At 38.3% G+C, this 20,344-nt stretch overlaps 1 protein-coding gene across 2 annotated transcripts in view; it reads left to right on the top strand.

Moving 5' to 3' along the window:
• The window catches only part of PDE4D (phosphodiesterase 4D, cAMP-specific), a 57,497-nt gene extending 39,074 nt beyond the window's left edge, over positions 1-18,423 (top strand). The window contains exons 4-10 of one of the 2 annotated variants that reach the window (XM_008567536.1): positions 485-583; positions 1,412-1,576; positions 2,780-2,879; positions 15,014-15,168; positions 16,016-16,138; positions 16,623-16,805; positions 17,367-18,414. In XM_008567536.1, the coding sequence (XP_008565758.1) occupies positions 485-583; positions 1,412-1,576; positions 2,780-2,879; positions 15,014-15,168; positions 16,016-16,138; positions 16,623-16,805; positions 17,367-17,783 (1,242 nt within the window). In that variant the 3' untranslated portion in view covers positions 17,784-18,414. Of the gene's footprint in view, positions 1-484; positions 584-1,411; positions 1,577-2,779; positions 2,880-15,013; positions 15,169-16,015; positions 16,139-16,622; positions 16,806-17,366 lie in introns of both variants that reach the window. The other variant, XM_008567537.1, reaches the window with a different exon arrangement.
• Positions 18,424-20,344: the final 1,921 nt, after the last annotated feature.

Genomic DNA, 20,344 nt, shown 5'->3' on the forward strand with positions numbered 1-20,344 from the left:
ATTATTTGGGTTTTGTTAATATGTGGGTTTAGACAGGAGGTTTGGTGTATATATATATATATTTCTTACCTTTTGTTGCATCTTTATTTGATTGGCCTTAAAGAGTTAGAAGTCCATCATCTCTTCTGGGTTTTTGGGGAACAGTTAAGGTTTTGCAAATAGATTTTATCCATTGAAGGTTTTGCAAGTAGATTTTATCCATTGAAGAAATGCTTTGAGATCGATACCCAAAGTTCGTAAATATGTTGTATTGTCAAAGTCATAAGGTTGAGCAGTACTACCTATTCAGTTTTCAGTACATTTAAGTCAATTTACCTAAAGTTTGCCTGTACTTCCATGGTGCATCCATTTCATTTAAAATGAATCATTGTTTAAAAAATCTAACCGTCTTTCCATTAAAGTCAGTAATTTTTAAATGATTATATTCATTGATTCATGTGCTTCTTCCACTTCCTGATTTCCTGGTGTCTTTCTTTAACCCCAGGAACTAGAAGATGTGAACAAATGGGGTCTTCATGTTTTCAGAATAGCAGAGTTGTCTGGGAACCGGCCTCTGACTGTTATCATGCACACCATTTTCCAGGTAAAGCGGTTGAGTTCTATCATGTTTTTCTTATTCAGGGACTTAATGTCCAGACTGTGGATTGTGCATGCATTTTATCTTCTTTACTACTCATCCTCTTTTGCTTTTTTTGCTACTTGTTTTTTCGCTCCTTTACCAAGGGACAAATAAAGATACGGAAAGGTGGAGTGTAGATAAAACACAAAATACATCAATTTTTTTTTTCCATTTAAGAAAAAGATATGATGTGGGGAAATTGAAGCAATTCATTAAGATAATAGTTTAAAAATCATCTCCATGACCCTGACTTGCATAATGGAGTGCTAACTTAAAAAATGAATAAGCCCCCTGTTGACCGACCTTAGAATGTAATTTCTTCAGTGACTTTTTTGTGTCCTGCTGTCTTCTCCATATCCATTTCTCACTTTTGAGCCTTTACCCCAGTTCAGTGTGGGATTTAAATGAAGTGAAGGCTGTTGTCCTTGGGACTGGAGTGGGAAACTCCAGCCCTGCAGAGAATGCTAAGTTTTAATTGGTGTGAGTCAGTGGCTGAGTCAGTGGCACTCAACTGAAGCAGCGTTCATGGTAATGGGACACAGAACTCTTACAGTTAGCAGCATACAGCTTGGGGACAGCGCTGTTGGGCTCTAGAAGGAAATCCCAACTCCGGTTTTGTCCCCAAATCCCTGGATCTTACTGGAGGTTTCCATTTCCCTCACTAGACATGTGAAAGTGATATTTCCATGTCTGGGTTATCCATAAGCAACACTGGTATATGATTTTTTTAATATACTCTGGAAAATTTTTTATATAAAGACAAAAATGTTAAGAGGATTTGTTTTTCTACAGGAACGGGATTTATTAAAAACATTTAAAATTCCAGTAGACACTTTAATTACATATCTTATGACTCTCGAAGACCATTACCATGCTGATGTGGCCTATCACAACAATATCCATGCTGCAGATGTCGTCCAGTCAACTCATGTGCTATTATCTACACCTGCTTTAGAGGTAAATCTTTTTCCTAAAATTTCAAGAACACCAACTTGCTACTCATAAAGGTCTCTTGAACTCTGGAGGTTTTGCAGTGCATAAAATAATTGGCTTCATTGAAAGCATGTTGAATTTATAGAGGAAAAAATGTTGTGGTTAATAAGCAGTCAAGTCTTAGATGAATTTTGCCTGTGAAAGTTGGTCACAGATTTAGGGATTCATCTGTTTATGATATTGCTGCTTTGAAATGATCCAGTAGACATTTTATAAAACATATCTGGCTTATTTGCTTTTGGTTAGTTTGTTTTCTTGAAATTTATTCTGATGGCTTTTTTATTTATAGTTCAAAGGACGACTATTTTATAAAACATAAGCAATGCATTGATATTATTTATAGAATTTATTAGTAGGAAACACTTTTTAAATTTTTCCAAATCCTAAGAAGCTGTTCTATTAAACGTTTACTAAAGCAAATTGATTTCGTAATCATTAGGGGAAAAGATTCTGTTTTGCTAATATCTTCCGTAGTTCAGATTGTTTTCATTATAAAATTATGTTAATACCTCATCATTTGAGTGAGTGGCTCTCAACTGGAGATGATTTCTCTCCTGCTCCTTCCCTTCAGCCCCCGTGGACATTTGGCAATGTCTGCAGACATTTTTAGTTGTCATAACCATCACATTTTTGGTTGTACACCCTATTGACATCTCGTGGGTAGAAGGCAGGAATCCTGCTAAAAATCCTACAATACGCAGGACAGCCCCACACAAGTTTATCTGGCCCAAAATGTCAATAGTGCTGAAGTTGAGAAACCATAGTTTGGATAAAAGAAAAGAAAATAATTGCTCATGTCTTATTAATTTAATGTACATTTTCTGAATATTCTTAAACGTCTTAAATACTTTTAAAACAAGCTATTATGTTCTTTAAAAAATAATTTCAGACACTCCTTTTATAGTACTTTTAAAAATTTAATGAATGGAAAAGTTTTGATCATGAGATAAAATAAAACTAGATAAAATATTTTCTCCCAAGATTGCACTTAAAAAGTTCATGAGTATCTTATTATCTAAAAGAGTCTTCCTGGCACACTATGATAATATATTTTGAAGCTTCATTTTGTTTTCCATCTAAATTCTTGGAAGTTATTTCTCATTTATTCATACTTTTAATTTATACCATTATAAAATAGTAAAGTTATCTATTTATCTGATTTTCTAGGCTGTGTTTACAGATTTGGAGATTCTTGCAGCAATTTTTGCAAGTGCAATACATGATGTAGATCACCCTGGTGTGTCAAATCAATTTCTGATCAATACAAGTAAGTAAAGTTTATTTTTGCAGAACAAATTTTTTTCTTTGTACGTGTTAGAATGTCCAAGGGTCTTTATAAACTCAGGATGTTCCAGAGCCATGATGTTCTTTTGAGATATGTAAATATGTGTTTTAATGACAGTGTATGTTAATATAGTTTAGCTCTGAAAATTATTGTTATATTCCATGAGGCATATGATGTTTGAAAAGCATGTGTTCCAGGACATTTCTAAAAATAATGTATTGCCATGTTACTAGACAAGAGTAATCAAAAGTAAAAGTGCACAGAAAAATTGAGATAGCTATATTGCCCCTAAAGTTGTTTTTTTTTTTTTGTGACCGGTAAGGGGATTGCAACCCTTGGCTTGGTGTCGCCCGCACCGCGCTCAGTCAGTGAGCGCACCGGCCATCCCTATATAGGATCCGAACCTGCGGCGGGAGCGCCGCTGCGCTCCCAAGTGCCACACTCTTCCAAGTGCGCCACGGGGCTGGCCCACCCCTAAAGTTTTAAATAAGAAAGAAAAGTTTATAGGAATGCTGCGCTCCCAAGTGCCACACTCTTCCGAGTGCGCCACGGGGCTGGCCCACCCCTAAAGTTTTAAATAAGAAAGAAAAGTTTATAGGAATTGATGCTAAACTTTCTTTGCTTTATGTAGGTCATCATTTAATCCTCTTCAGAGGCTATTGCTCCCCTCCATCACCATGCCCAGCACTATTCTTTCCTTTTAAAATTTTCTAATGAGATCAACAGGAACTTCTCTCTTAATTTAATATCTTTTAACCACTGAATCTTTTTCTCACTAATGATATTTCACCAAATAAGTAGTTATCACTGAATTTGGAAATAATAAGGAATGGTAGAGACTGTTTAATATGGAACGTCTCTGACACACAGCTGCACAGAAAACCTTAGAAAGGAAAGTTTAGGTAATGCTTGAGCAATGCCTTTGTAAAGAGGTTTAGTTTACAGAAATTCTATTTGGTACTTGAAGTTAACTGGTAAATTATTTAAATGTACTGTGAATTAATTCCCTCCCACTGTAGTAGATTAATATTATAAATTCACTTGTATATATGAAAAAATAAAATGCAGAGTTGTCAAAAATGTTTTTTTTTCATGTTTAAGTATCTGCCATTCTTTTTTGTGCTTGAGTGTGGATGATAGTCTTCTCTTGCCCTATAGCAATCCCCCTGTAGTAGTGTGTATGTATTCACCATTCATTTCCTATACTTTGCAGTAGCCAGATTTAAAGAGAGAATTTAAATGTAACCTTGCTTTGAGAGATTTAACTCAGATATTTAGGACTATTTAGGTCTATTTTTACATCTTTTAATAGCCTCTGGACTACCATATAACACAATGCACTTTAGTGACTCACCCATATAGAGGAAGATTGGAAAAGATATGGATTTCCTGAGATGCGTAGTTTGTTAAGTACATTTTAGAAGTTTGGTTAAGGAATTTATTTATCCAGGTTTGACAGGATAACATTTCATATTCTAACTACCTTATAAGAACCTGTAATGGGCTTCTAGGACTCATCATAGCAAACGTATAAATATGAATATACATTGCCTGCTGCTCCCTGGGTTTACATTGTTTTGGTGGTTACGGTTGACTGTGACCTTTCTGAGAAGAGCAGGAGATCATACAGTGCAATGTAGGCCATCAGTTTTCATGAGCCTGGCCTCATTTATTATTTTGATGCTTGTGCATGTCTTGAAATGTTCCTAATTTCATAGATTTTTTTAACAAACATAAAAATTTCATTTTAATTTGATTTTTGCCTTTAAGAAAGATATTATTTTTTCTTTAATAACTTAAAACATTCAAACTGGTACGTTTTCTTTGCATTCTATTATATACCATTTTGTATGTTCCCTTATTATAGTATTAGAATTAAGAATAAGTTAGAGAATAAATTAAAACAACTGATAAAGTCACTGTCTTTCAAATGCTCTGATATATTTTTTAAGGATAATGAGGACCGGTTCTGTTCTTCTTTATTATGAACCTGTAAGGGCTCTTGGGCTTAGGCTGACCTGGAGGTCTTCTGGTGGGCATCACGGTACTGGTGGAGTCTGTCATTTAAACTAGCAAGGCCTCAGTCCACAGATGAATCTGATGCCCTCTAAAGCTTGAGAGCCACGCAACTAGGTAATGAGAAATTTGGGGGATGATTATAAATAAAAGGAGAGTGGCCATCACTACTCTTGTGTTTGAGGGCCATTATTAAGTAAAGTAAGCATCACAACATGAGCACCGCAATATCGCAACAAGGATCTAATAACCAAAATGGCTGCTAAGTGACGAACAGCATGGTTACACTGGACCAAGGGAGGTTTCATGGCTGGGTGTGACAGCATGAGATTTCATCACAGTGCTCAGAATGGCACTCAATTTAAAACTGATGAACTGTTTATTTCTGGAATTTTCCATTTAATATTTTCGGACCACAGTTGAGTGTAGGTAACTGAAACCATGGAAGGCAAAAAAAACATGGATATTGGGGTACTACTGTATACACAAAGATATAAGCATACAGTTTCAGATATATAAAAAAAATCATACTGTAGATGTTTTCCTGTGATGTTTCTGGCTATTCAGTAACATGTTTTAGACATATTCCCTGAAGATGGCTGGTTAGCTCAGTTGGTCACAGTGTAGTGTTATAACACCAAGATCAAGGGTTGGATCCCCAGACAGGCCAGCTGCTCCCCAAAAGAAAAAAACCCAGGAAATTGAATTAGTCATGTTCCCTGTTGAAAGTAATTGGATTAACTTGTCCCATATTAATCGATATTAAGTAGTTCATTTTTTTCTGCTTACATTGCTTTGAACTTACATTTGAACTTACATTGCTTTTGAACTGTGATAATCTTAGAGTTAATTTTTTTATTTTACATTTTGATATATATTGTCTCAGTGGCCCTCCAGATTTCTACCACCAATATGCGTTTTCCTCCACACTTTTGCAATCTCTGGGTTTTGTCAGGCTTTTTAAACAATTTTTCCTTTGGTAAAAAAATTGAACTTGTTTTTCTTTTGCAGGCCTCTTTCCAAAGTACCACATTACTTACCCATTATTTAAAAGTATACTCTGGTTATAAGCAATTTAAAATAAGTATTTTTAAGATTACTTAAGTATAATACAATCACAGGTACTTATGGAAGTACTACTTGCCCTCAGTCTGTGAAGTACTGCAGTAGTATTAGAGCAGGAGAACATAAGTCTGCCATCCAGGGGCTTGTAGTCTGAGTGACGGTGTAAAGGTTGATTTTCTATGTCAGTTTGAGTGGGCTGAGGGATGCCCAGAGAGCTGGAAAAACATTATTTCTGGGTGTGTCAGTGAGAGTTTTCCAGAAGAAATTAGCCTTTGAATCAGTAGGCTGAGTAAAGAAGATCACCCTCACCAATGTGGGCAGTTATTGCCAATCCATTGAGGGCCCAAATAAAACAAACAGATGGAGGAAGGGCAAATTTGCTTTCTCTGAGCTGGGACATCTGTTTCTCCTGCCTGTAGACATCAGTGCTGCTGGTTCTTAGGCGTTCAGACCTGGACCAGGACTTAACACCATTAACTTTCCCTACCCCATCCTCAATTTCTCAGGCCTGCAGACTGGGACTGAATTACACCACTGGCTTTCCTGGTTCTCCAGCTTGTGGACTGCAGATGGTAGGACTTCTTGGCCTCCATAATCACCTGAGCCAAGTCCTATAGTAAATATTTAGGAATATACATATATACATTCTATTGGTTCTGTTTCTCTGGAAAACCCTGATATACACAGTTCTGGTGACAAGAGTAGTTTATCTTTAAGGATGAATTTTCTGATGGGTTCTGGGGTTTCTGACATTGGCTGTCTAACCTGATTAGATTTACAGACACTAAGGACTCTATTTCCACTAGTAAAGAGAGCACTAATAGTTCATGGTGTGAACTGTTCATAGAAATACACAAAATATCTGCATTGTATACTCCTGTCAACCACTGTGAGAAGCAAGGGATTAGATTTACAGACACTAAGGACTCTATTTCCACTAGTAAAGAGAGCACTAATAGTTCATGGTGTGAACTATTCATAGAAATACACAAAATATCTGCATTGTATACTCCTGTCAACCACTGTGAGAAGCAAGGAGCTAAGTGATTTTATATATGATACTTTAAAACATTTTTAGAAAACTAAGGATGTTGACACTGATGTTTGGTTGCTCCTAATGTCACCAGACCGAGTGGTGAATGAAAAGGATGAGCCAGAGATCAGAATTGCCAGCTCAAGCACTGCATAAATAACCTAAGAGCTTCTAGGCTGCCTTGAAGGAGAACCTTCTCTCCTGTAGCCTTATCTTCAGCCACAGGGCTGAAATTGCTGAAAATCAAAGGCAGAACCTCATCCTGTAATTGACTGAATTATAATGCAGATGGAACCCAGCTTGGCAGGATGTCTACTTTTAAAGTGAGGGCATTGATAGGGAGATAAATCCAACTAAATTCATGGGCCTTCTACCTATGTGAAATTTCTAGGGATCCAGTGGGATGGGGCACATTGAGATATTCTTTCTAAGGTAAAGGATAAGTTGTTAACATCTGTCTCTCTACAATCAAGAAAGGCCTCGTGGGCCTGTTTGGATTTTAGAAGCAATTTATTTCTCATTTGGATGCGTTATTCTAGCCCATTTCACAAGTAACCCAAAAAGCTGCTAGTTTTGGGTGGAGTCCAGAACAGAAGAAGGTTTTGTAACATGTCCAGGCTGCTTTGCAAGATGCTCTGCCTCTTGAGCCATAAGATCTAGTAGATCCAATATACTTAAGGTATGGCAGATAGCGATGCTATTTGGAGTCTTCAGCAGGCCCCTATAGATAAATCACAGCAGAGACCCTTAGGATTTTGGTGCAAGTCCCTGCCATCATCTGAAGATAACTACTCTCCTTTTGAGAGACAGCTCTTGACCTGCTATGGAGCCTTAGTAGATACTGAATGTTTGACCATGGGCCATCAAATTACCAAACAACCTGAGCTGCCCATCATGAATTGGGTGTTATCTGAGCCATCAAGCCATAAGGTTGGGCATGCACAGCAGCTCTGCATCATCAAGTGGAAGTAGTATGTGCATGATCAAGCACAAGTAAGCTACGTAAAGAAGTAGCTCAAGTGCCTGTGGTCCCCACTCCTGCTGTACTGCCTTCTCTCTCCCAGCCTGCACCTGGGGTCTCATGGAGAGTTCCGTACAGTCAGTTGTCAGAGGGCCTGGTTTATAGGTGGTTTTGCACAATACGCAGGTACCACCCAAAAGCAGACAGCTGCAGCCCTACTGGCCCTCTCTGGGACATTCCTGAGTGGTGAAGAGGAATCTTTTCAGTGGGAAGAACTTCAGGCAGTGCACCTAGTTTTGTACACTTTGCTTGGAAGGAGGAATGTCCAGACGTGATTACATACCAATTCATGGCTGTAACCAATAGTTTGTCTGGATGGTTAAGGACTTAGAAAGAACATGATTAGAAAGTTGGTGACAAAGAAATTTGGAGAACAGGTATGTGGATAGATGTCTCTGGACAAAAAATAGTGAAGATATTTGCATCTCATTTGAATGCTCACCAAAGGGTGACCTCAGCAGAGGAGGATTTTAATAATCAAGTGAAAAGGATGACATTCAGTGGATACCAGTCAGCTTCTTTCTTTAGTTATCTCTGTCATATCCCAGTGGGCTCATGAGCAAAGTGGCCACGATGACAGGGATGGAGGTTACACATGAGCTCAGCAACATGGACTTCCACTCACCAAGGTTGACCTGGCTGCAACCACTACTGAGTGCCCAATCTGCCAGCAGCAGAGACCAACACTGAGCCCCTGTGTAGCCCCATTCCCTGAGTGATCAGCCAGCTACCTGGTGGCTGGTTGATTACATTGGACCGCTTCATCATGGAAGGGGCAGAGTTTTGTTCTTAGTGGAATAAATACTTTCTCTGGAAATGGATTTGCCTTTTATGCACACAGTGCTTCTGTCAAAACTTACCTTCTTGGACTTACAGAATGCCTTTTCTACTGTCATGGTATTCCACACAGAATTGCTTCCAACCAAAGAATTCACTTCACAATCAAAGAAGTGCAGCAGTGAACCCATGTTCATGGAATTCACTAGTCTTGACCATTTTCTCTGTCATCCTGAAGCAGCTGGCTTGATAGATGGTAGGATGGCCTTCTGAAGACTCAGTTTCAGCATCAGCTAGGTGACAATACCTTGCACAGCTGAGGCAAGGTTCTCCAGAGGCTGTACATGCTCTGAATCAGCATTCAGTATACAGTGCTGTTTCTCCAATAGCCAGGATTCATGAGTCCAGGAATCAAGGGTGGAAATGGGAGTGGAACCACTCACTATTACTCCTAGTGATCCACTAACAAAACTTTTGCTCCAGTTCCCACAACTTTATGCTCTTCTGGCCTAGAGATCTTAGTTCCAGAGAGAGGGATGATTCCTCTAGAAGGCACAACAGTGATTCTATTGAACTAGAAGTTAAGACCCAGCCACTTTGGGCTCCTCTGCCTCTGAGTCAAGAGGCCAAGAAGGGAGTTAGTGTTGGCTGGGATGATTGATCTTGACTACTAAGGGGAAACTGGACTACTATACCACAAACGAGGTAAGGAGGAGTATGTCTGGAATACAGGAGATCCCTTGGGGCATCTCTTAGTATTATCAAGGCCTGTGACTAAGGTCAATGGAAAACTGTAACACCCCAATCCAGGCAGGACTATTAATGGCCCAGACCCTTCAGGAATGAAGGTTTAGATCACCCCACCAGGTAAACATCTTTGACCAATTAGTATTATCAAGGCCTGTGACTAAGGTCAATGGAAAACTGTAACACCCCAATCCAGGCAGGACTATTAGTGGCCCAGACCCTTCAGGAATGAAGGTTTAGATCACCCCACCAGGTAAACATCTTTGACCAACTGAGTTGCTTCTGAAGGCAAAGGGAATACAGAACGGATAGTAGAAGAAGGTAGTTATAAATACCAGCTACTACCACATGACTAGTTATAGAAAAAGGGATTGTAATTGTCATGAGTATTTCTTCATTTTGTTATGAATACATTTTTGTGTATATACACATATATTAAACAAATATCTTTGTTTCCTTTCCTTTCTTATTCACTTATCGTATAACATAAGTATTGACTTTATATCAGTATTTAAATATTGTAGATTTTACACCATAGTATTTAAGTTATGGGATATCAAGAAAAGAGTAAAAGACTTTACCTCCTCTTGAAGGGGGTAGGGATTAGTGTTTTTGGTTGTAGGCAGGATAGTTTTATCATGTTAGGTGGAATATGACCTTGTCATTGTTTTTATTTGGAGATTAAATATGGTTTAAGCATATGCATATGGGTGTTAAGTTAATAAGGGGAGGGCTGTGTAATGACTCACTTTATATTTCATCTTGACTGGACTAAGGAATGTCCAGAGAGCTGGTAAAACATTATTTCGGGGTGTGTCTGTGAGGGTGTTTTTGGAAGAGATTAGCATTTGAATCAGTAGACTGAGTAAGGAAGATTGCCCTCACCAGTGAGGGCCTGAATAAAATAAAAAGTTAGAAGAAGGGCAAGTTTGCTTTCTCTTTTTGAGCTAGGACATCCATGTTCTGCCCTTGGACATCAGGACTGCTGGTTCCTGGGCCTTTGGACTTAGACCAGGACTTACAACATTATCTTCCCTACCTCATTCTTGGGCCTTTAGACTGGGACTGAATTACACCACTGGCTTTTCTGATTCTCTGCCTTGTAGACGTGGGATTTTTTGGCCTCCGTAATTATCTGACCCAATTTCTATAATAAATAAATAAATCTATGTACCTTGCTCTCTCTCTCACACACACATACATCCTATTGGTTCTGTTTCTCTGGAGAACCCTGACTAATACAGAGGGAGAGAAGATTAACACAGATGACTTGGCCTCCGTAATTATCTGACCCAATTTCTATAATAAATAAATAAATCTATGTACCTTGCTCTCTCACACACACACACATACATCCTCTTGGTTCTGTTTCTCTGGAGAACCCTGACTAATACAGAGGGAGAGAAGATTAACACAGATGAAGTACATGTTCTCAGTTATGTGGTGGTACTCGCTCGTCCTACACTCCTCATTCCATAAGAACTCAGAAGAGAGGAACACGTAAATAGAGGTAGTCTTCCTGCCTTCATTAGTAGCATATGTTGAGCATAATTTATTCTTGGTGATCCGGGGTAATTATTACAAATGAGCATAATTGGTCTATATGAAATAAAATGGTGGCTTTGGGTTTGCAAAGATATGCACAGTCTCTCAATAAAATAGTGAATGCTTATGTAGTTATTAGTGTGTGCCGGGCAATGAGTGGATTGTGTTTGTCATTTCCTGGTTCCCTTTTAATGTTCACTGCTCAATATTTTTAAAGCATTTGTAATAATAGGTAAGATAAGGTAAGGGCTCTAGAGACTGCCTGTGTTTGTTTGTTTTTTTAAATTGTTCTTATTTGACCCATGATAATTGTATATATTTATGGGGCACAGTGTGATATTTGGGGACATGTATACAATGTATAGAGATCAAATCAGGGTAATTATCATATCCATCACCTCAAATATTTGTCATTTCTTTGTGTTGGGAACATTCAAAATCCTCTCTTCTAACTATTAGAAATTATACAATAGCTTGCTGTTCACTGTAGTCATCCTACAGTGCTGTAGAACCCTAGAACTTACTCCTTCTATCTAGCTGTAATTTTGTATTCCCCCTCTACCCTTCCCAGCCTCTAGTAAAACCACTATTCTACTCTCTACTTCTATGAGATCAACTTTTTTAGTTTTCACATATGAGTGAGAACATGCGGTGTTTCTCTCTTCCTGTGTTTGGCTTATTTCACTTAACACAGTGTCCTCCAGGCTGACCCATGTTGCTGTGAATGACAGGATTGCAGTCTTTTTTATGGCTGCATAGTATTTCATTGTGTGTATATACCACATTTGTTTTATCCATTCATCGTTGATTGACACTTAGGTTGATGCCATGTCTTGGCTATTGTGAGTAGTGCTGTAATGAACACAGGAGTGAGACTGTCCATTTTGAAGTTCTGGCCCCAGTACTTACCAGCTATGTTATATTGGCAAAGTTACTTACCTTCCCTAAAATTCATGTTCTTTCATTTGTAAATGCTAATAACAATAGTTTCTTCCTCAGAGAGTTGCTATGAGGATTAAATAAGATAATCCATATAAACCACTTAGTACAATGCCTGGCACTTAAATCCTCTAAATGTTATGTGCTTATTATTTTCTGTTCCTCTATATGCTTCGTAAGGTTAGGAAGAATTGACGTACCCAGGAGAAACCAGACAACCAAGTATACTAAGTTAATAACCTTTAATTCTATAGAAGGGCTTCAGTCTCTATGTAGATTAGTAGGGTTTGAGAAGGACTATTAAAAGATTTGTACAGAGATAAAGACAAATAAGGTGGAATCTGATAAATGCCAAGTGAGTGGTACGTAGCCGTATAGGAGTTCACAGGAGATAGTGAGCAGTTCTGTCTGTGGTAATCAAGAAAGGCTTCATGAAAGAGGTGACTTGAACTGGACTTTTGCTGATGAGACAGTTTCAAGAAAATGTTAGCTAGCTTTTCTGTCCCTCTGTGCCGTGAGTTATACCAAAGTAGGAAGGCAACTTTCTGATGATTATTCCTGAACCTTCAAGGACTCTACTTAAAAGTCCTGGATTTACCATCTTTGGTGAAAATCTCCTGAGGAGCTGTAGAATCCAACTTCTTCCTTTATTTTTTTATTTTTATTTTTTTTTGGCGGCTGGCCAGGATGGGGATCTGAACCTGTGAGTTGACGTTTACCTCTTCCTTTAGAGATGTGTCTGCGTGCCTTCAGTCATAAGGAAAAGTAGAAAGTTAAGTGACTATCCTGAGATTCAGTTTCTTAAATGCCAACATTCATTCGTTAAAAAAACTTAAAATAAACAGTAGCCACCACTTTCCCATTACAGCCTCAGAGATTGAATGGGCTATAGCGGCCCACCAGTCTAATAAGGAATGGTTTCATGGCCTTTCTGACTCATCTGGACTCTTAAGTGTCAGGAGAGAACCATTTTCCAAGGCAAGCTAGCCAGTGCTCTTGGACATCTGTCCCACGTGAAAGGTTAGGTTGAGTAGAGCTCGGACCCTTTGTTGCAACTTCTGTACTAGAGCTCACCCTCTTCATTGAAGTAGCAGCTCATCATTTTGTTCTTCTGCAGTCTCAATAGGCTTAATTTCTTTCACCTTTCTTCAGAGGGCATATAAGCCAACAGGGTTTTTATAAGGCCAAGTCAATTCTGTTAACACCACTTATCTACATACATATCATTTCTGCAGTTAGAAAACATTATGCTTTCCTTTCAATATATGTTTCTACTCGAGAAACATAATAATATCATGTGCTAATATTCTAAATAGTTTTAAACTTTTTTATTTCTATATGCTTAACCATCTACAGATAATGGTTCACAGTTAGAGGCTTTTATAGACTGTAAATAAGACTTAACCAGGTACTTCCTTTTTAAAGATTAACACTTTTGCTTTGTCAAAAACATAAATACAATAATACCTTGCATATACAGTCTCTACTACTCTAGACATCTGTTCTTGTAGTTTGGGAGCAAAAATCTAGATATGAAAATTTCTATTTCTATAGTTCTGATAAAACTGTCCTATTTCCTAGTTGAGATATGTTCTGAGCCTCTCTTCTCCCTAGTTCCTTTGAAATAGTCATTGAATAGTGTTGGGTATTTCTTTCTTAGAAAAGGATATATATTTCGGGCCAGCCCCGTGGCGCACTCGGGAGAGTGCAGCACTGGGAGCACAGCGATGCTCCCACTGCGGGTTCGGATCCTATATAGGACTGGCTGGTGCGCTCACTGGCTGAGCACAGTGCGGGCGACACCACACCAAGGGTTGCGATCCCCTTACCGGTCACGAAAAAGACAAAAAAAAAAAGAAAAGGATATATATTTCTAAATATATTTTCATGCATTAGTCAGAAAAAAGATCAAATCCATGTGCTTTTAGTTTTGAAAGTGACTTAACTGGAAACAGAATAAAGCACCAGTTTTTTTTTTGTTTTTTTTTTTAAGATGACCGGTAAGGGGATCTTAACTCTTGACTTGGTGTTGTCAGCACCACGCTCTCCCAAGTGAGCAAACCAGCCATCCCTATCTATATAGGATCTGAACCCATGGCCTTGGTGTTACCAGCACCGCACTCTCCCAAGTGAGCCACAGGCCGGCCCTAGTCAGTTTTTTTTTTTAATGACTACCTTATAGATTTGGGTCTGCATTTTATAGGAACTAGGGTTGAGACAGAATCTCTCCCTGGCTGAAAATACACAGGTCCAGGACAGTAGTGAGAGAGCTGGGGTCTTCATTATGGGGTATATAGACAGCTACATGCAGTGTCACTGTGCAGAGCCATGAGCAAACCAGTAAGGAGGACAATACACACGTACATGGTGACTGCCACGATATTAGAAAAGAAAATGGAAAAAAATGAATAATGCTTAGACATTCAGAATTATTCTGTGGAAGAAAATAAGAACAGCATTATCAAATCTAATTTATTTATATGCTCCAAACTGTTCTTGTACCCTTTCTGAGTACAAACGGTCCTACATCACATGATTCTCACATTATATAAATTGTAGTGTAGGTAATGCACAGTTATCAGGAACACAACACCTTATGGTCTGGACATGTTGCAGATGTTAAGACTAATGTCATATTCTCCTCAGCTTATGGCAGATCTAGAGGAGAGGTTAAAGATCATCTGGTCCAATTCTTCTTTCCCTTTAGAAAAGAGGAAGCTGAGGCCTACAGAGTGAAATGACCTACCACATGTCAGGAGCATTAGAACTCGCTCTCACGCTTCCCGTATTCTTTCTGGTCTTGTGTTATCTAATACATTCTCTCCTGGATATTGTCATGTAATGAATGGTAAGGGCAGCAGAGAAGTGAAGGGGAAATTGCATTCTAAACCCAGAGTCTCTTAGAATTTGAAGAATAAGATAAACTTCTAATAAACACCTTTGCTGATCTTATGCCTCTTATCTTCCTTTCAGATTCTGAACTTGCCTTGATGTACAATGATTCCTCTGTCTTAGAGAACCATCATTTGGCTGTGGGCTTTAAGTTGCTTCAGGAGGAAAACTGTGACATTTTCCAGAATTTGACCAAAAAGCAAAGGCAGTCATTGAGGAAAATGGTCATTGACATTGTAAGTAGCTGATAAAAGCCAAAAAGAGAACAGTGATGCAAACTGTTTTTTTAAAAAATGTAATAGTGAGATGAGTATCAGGTAAAAGAAACTGTATTTCAAACCTGTTGTTGCCTTTTATGTTCTAAAGCTGCCCCTGCTGCTGGCAGTAATGTTCTATAATAGGTTTTTCACTTCTAGCAGCTTGGACTTAGGAATAATGACAGTGCACCCTCATCGTTCAGCTGTTATTTTCTGAGCTCCCCTATTCTGGTGGCACGCAGAGAAAGATGATTAATAAAAACAGAGGGCTTGGGTTGCAGCTTGAATGGTTTTTTTTTCACCTTTTCTATCAGTAGACAGTGCCATTTAAAAACATCCATGACTTTACTTTTTTCTCTATGTATGTCATTCAGAATGATTGTGAAATACAGGAAAATCTCTGGTTATCGAAAACTTAATCTGTTAAGCATTGTAATTATCTGTCTTGGATGAGAAAATTAACCAGAATATTCTGTTTCCGAAACAGTTCATCTTAGTCAAGTCACCACTTTCTAGTCCAAGAAATGGAAAAATCTTCAAAACATGTGATGATGTCTTTATCCACAGAGATATATAGTCCCCTATTTTACAATAAAAGTGGTTATCAGTGCCTAATGCTTCTGTATATTGTACATGTTACTCTGGGCTTCCAGAAAACTTTATGTAAAGAGGAAAAGACTCTGCCCCAAGTAGGAGTAAAGAACTTTCACAAACTGCTATTAGATGGCATAGTGGTTTTTTTTCTCACATTCTGCGTAATATGTTCATGCACAAATTCTGACTTTTTCCTCTGGACTTTACTTAAGAAAATACTCTGTCTTTTAAGGTACTTGCAACAGACATGTCGAAACACATGAATCTGCTGGCTGATTTGAAAACTATGGTTGAAACTAAGAAAGTGACAAGTTCTGGAGTTCTCCTTCTTGATAATTATTCCGATAGGATTCAGGTAAAGCATTATTTGAGTTTGCTCTGTGTGTGTACACGCGCACATGTGTCTGTGTATCCAGCTTTCATAAGATTTATTTTGCCTTTCTTCCACCTTATACTTTGGTAGTTATAGTCAGGATTTTTATCCAAATTCTTATTCCTGCAAAATAAGCACGTAAAATCCTGTTGGTCTTTTCATTTTCATATACATTTCAAAGCCAAAACCTAACACCCCACAAAAACAACCACATAAGCAGCTCTGAATTTAATCAACCATGCATATAAATAAACAGTTTCTCTTATGATATTTAGATGTGGTAGAAGTGGCATAATTTGGGACTATTAATACAAGTGTGAACCATATACAGACACATCGTGGTTGAGCTGTTTGGAATAAATCTTACACTACATGTATTTTTAAGTGTCACACTCATCCAATGTGAATTTCTAGTTTTAAAAAAAAGGAGCAGGTGCTGAATGGAGAATGCATTCTTCTATTTTAGGTCCTTCAGAATATGGTGCATTGTGCAGATCTCAGCAACCCAACAAAGCCTCTTCAGCTGTATCGCCAGTGGACGGACCGAATAATGGAAGAGTTCTTCCGCCAGGGAGACCGAGAGAGAGAGAGAGGCATGGAGATAAGTCCCATGTGTGACAAGCACAATGCATCTGTGGAAAAATCACAGGTAATGCGGGAAGCATAAAGCTTTCAGAGAGAGAACACAGCTGCAACTTTAGCATTTGGTTACTTTGTATTCATATCTTGCAGTATTTTATTGGATTTTTAATTTATTTTTTTTTGACCAGCTCATTTTCACCTTAGTGTTTATGATCCAAAAAATTTTCATTCTTACAACTTAACATTCATATGGCCATATATACATTCTTATGACTGTATTCATAGAGTATATTCATATACATATAGTGCATGACATTCTTTCAGTTATCTGGATTCATCTGCAAATTGGCTATTCTAAAATAAAGTCCAGACCTCAAACCCTAGCAGATATACAACTAGAAAAAATTTTACGCTTGAACTAAGGGTTCTAGAAGCTAATTTTCACCACCTACTAACAACATTTTTATATGATCTGTTGTCTAAAATAGTGACTAGTATTTTATCAAACTAAGGTTAGTAGTCTTCTTTCTGTTTAATGTTCTAATTGTAGGCCATGATCTAGGTAACCGTTTCCATTGTTTCTTAGTCTCAACTCCTCTACTCATTTTGGATTTTCTTTTTTAACCAGGTGGGCTTCATAGACTATATCGTTCATCCTCTCTGGGAGACGTGGGCAGACCTTGTACATCCTGATGCCCAGGACATTTTGGACACTTTGGAGGACAATCGTGAGTGGTACCAGAGCACAATCCCTCAGAGCCCCTCTCCTGCACCTGATGACCAAGAGGAGGGCCGGCAGGGTCAAACCGAGAAATTCCAGTTCGAACTAACTTTAGAGGAAGATGGTGAGTCAGACACTGAAAAGGACAGTGGAAGTCAAGTGGAAGAAGACACTAGCTGCAGTGACTCCAAGACTCTTTGTACCCAAGACTCGGAGTCTACCGAAATTCCCCTTGATGAACAGGTTGAAGAGGAGGCAGTTGGGGAAGAGGAGGAAAGCCAGCCCGAAGCTTGTGCAATAGATGATGATTCTCCTGACACGTAACAGTGCAAAGACTTTCATGCCTTTTTTTTTTTTTTTTAAGTAGAAAAATTGTTTCCAAAGTGCATGTCACATGCCACAACCATGGTCACACCTCACTGTCATTTGCCAGGACGTTTGTTGAACAAAACTGTCCTTGACTACTCAGTCTGGCGCTCAGGAATATCGTAACCAGTTTTTTCACCTCCATGTCATCAGAGCAAGGTGGACATCTTCATGCACAGCATTTTAACAAGATTTCATCTTGTAGAGCTGACAAAGCAGATAAAATCAACTCCAAAATGTTTTCAAGAGACAGTGGCTCATCTGGCAACCCAAAAGTTGATTGGGGGTTACTTTTTTTCTTATTTGTTTGCAATATTTTCAGAAGAAAGAAGGCACTACAACAGAGTGAACTTAACAGATGAAATAACAAATATGTCAAGAACAGGACACAGCATGAATCTGTTACCAGGAGGAGGATGAGCCACAGAAGTTGCATAATTTTCTAATTTCAAGTCTTCCTGATACATGACTGAATAGTGTGGTTCAGTGAGCTGCACTGATCTCTACATTTTGTATGATATGTAACACAGACTTTTTGTAGAGCTTTACTTTTATTATTAAATGTATTGAGGTATTATATTTAAAAAAACTATGTTCAGAACTTCATCTGCCACTAGTTATTTTTTTCTAAGAGTAACTTGCAAGTTTTCAGTACAGATCTGTGCTACACTGGATAAATCTAACTTATGAATTTTACTTGCACCTTATAATTCATAGCAATTAACCGATTTGTAGTGATTCGTTGTTTTATATACCAATGACTTCCATATTTTAAAACAGAAAAACAACTTTATGTTGCAGGAAACCCTTTTTGTAAGTCTTCGTTTACTTTGCTTTTTGTTTCAGTCTTACCAGATAAGCGGCGTGCTCTACACCATTTTTCTTCATAGCGTGCAAAGTGAGTGTTTGTTTTGTAATACTTTGATGTGTGTTATGTCAAAAGTGTTTTAAGCCTCATGGAAACTCAGTCATCAGTTGGTGTTGTCTGAAGCAAGTGGGAGATGTATACTTACCCAGTAGCTAAAATGGTCAGTCTTTTTTAGGTATTTTCCTACTTAATGTCTTCTGATAACTTTTTGCTGTGTCAATAGAAGTGCATTTCACAGAGCATGTCTTTGTAATAACCCACACATATTTCATGCTCATTTTTATTGTTTTTACAGCCAGTTATAGTAAGAAAAGTATTTTTTCCCTTTGCTGCTTTATGATTTAATGTGCGCTTCAACCTCTGTCCATGTTGGCTAGATGGGGTCTTATCAAATATATCACCACCATCCTTTCTTTTTTTGTCCTTTTCAAGACCGGCCGCACCATGCTCAGCCAGTGAGTGCTGTGAGCGCACCGGTCATCCCTATATAGGATCCGAACCTGCAGCGGGAGCGCTGCTGCGCTCCCAGCACCACACTCTCCCGAGTGCACCACGGGCTCGGCCCTATCACCACCATTCTGATTAATGAAAAGAAACAGTCAAGTTAGAGTTAGTGTTCATTTCTACCACAAGGTTGTATATCATCACTATCTTTTACTCTTGGTTTACAGAGAAAAGTTAACAGCTAGCTAGGCAATTTTTAAGAATATTAGAAGAATATATTAGCAAACACCAATACAATTAATTCTCTTATGTTTCTATGATTTCACCATAGAACTAAGAACTATATGAGGAATAACCCTGAGAAGTGGTTTTAAGTGTAGCATCTACCCTTTCTTGATGAACAGCCATGTAACATGTAGGAAATGCTTTATCACTTGTCATCAGTCCATGAGCATGTCTTGTAGAGGGGAACTGCTTCCTTAAACATAGTGAGGAGAGAAGTTGGTGATTCACTGGCACCAGAGCGTTGGTAATGTGATGCATCCTAAAATATTCTAGAATAGCGGATTGGTAAAACCATTCTGCCTAAATGAAAAATTAGAGAACACTCTTGGCTGATTTCAGCACCAGCAACTGTATTGCAGTTTTAAAGCCCATCAGTTCCCAGTGCTTATTTGCTGATAGCAATTGGCTTTATGGGGCATTTATTAGTTTGGATTTTCTTCCCATGTCAGTTCTTAATAAAGCATATATCTTCTCTGTGAAAAGTTTAGAGCCCAAATAATCATGTTTTGCATCAATATCCAAGAATTGAGACAGAGACTAAAGCAGATAGTCTAAATGAAAAATAAAACAGTTAAGAAAAATTGCAAGCCCCCAAAACACTTATATTTGGAACTTCTGAAGGAGCCTTTTGGGAACTAGTAATTAAGTCATCACCAGGGAAAAATACCCAAGCTGAACGTAGTCCTCATTTTAAACCCCTGAGATCCTACCAATGCTCAGAACCTTTGATAGAAAAATTGTCTATAGCTCTGATCTTTCACATAGGGCAGACTAGGAATCAGGTTTCCGCCTTCTTTCCCCTGTAAAGATCAAATAGACAGTAATCTTTGAAATGAAGACATATGTTTGACAAAGTGGTTTCACAAGAACATTTGGTAACTTGTTTCTCTTTTGATTTTATTTGTCCCTGAGGGAGGTCTAA

This window comes from Galeopterus variegatus, unplaced genomic scaffold (assembly GCF_000696425.1).
Source record: "Galeopterus variegatus unplaced genomic scaffold, G_variegatus-3.0.2 Scaffold327, whole genome shotgun sequence".
NCBI classification, from domain to species: Eukaryota; Metazoa; Chordata; class Mammalia; order Dermoptera; family Cynocephalidae; genus Galeopterus; species Galeopterus variegatus.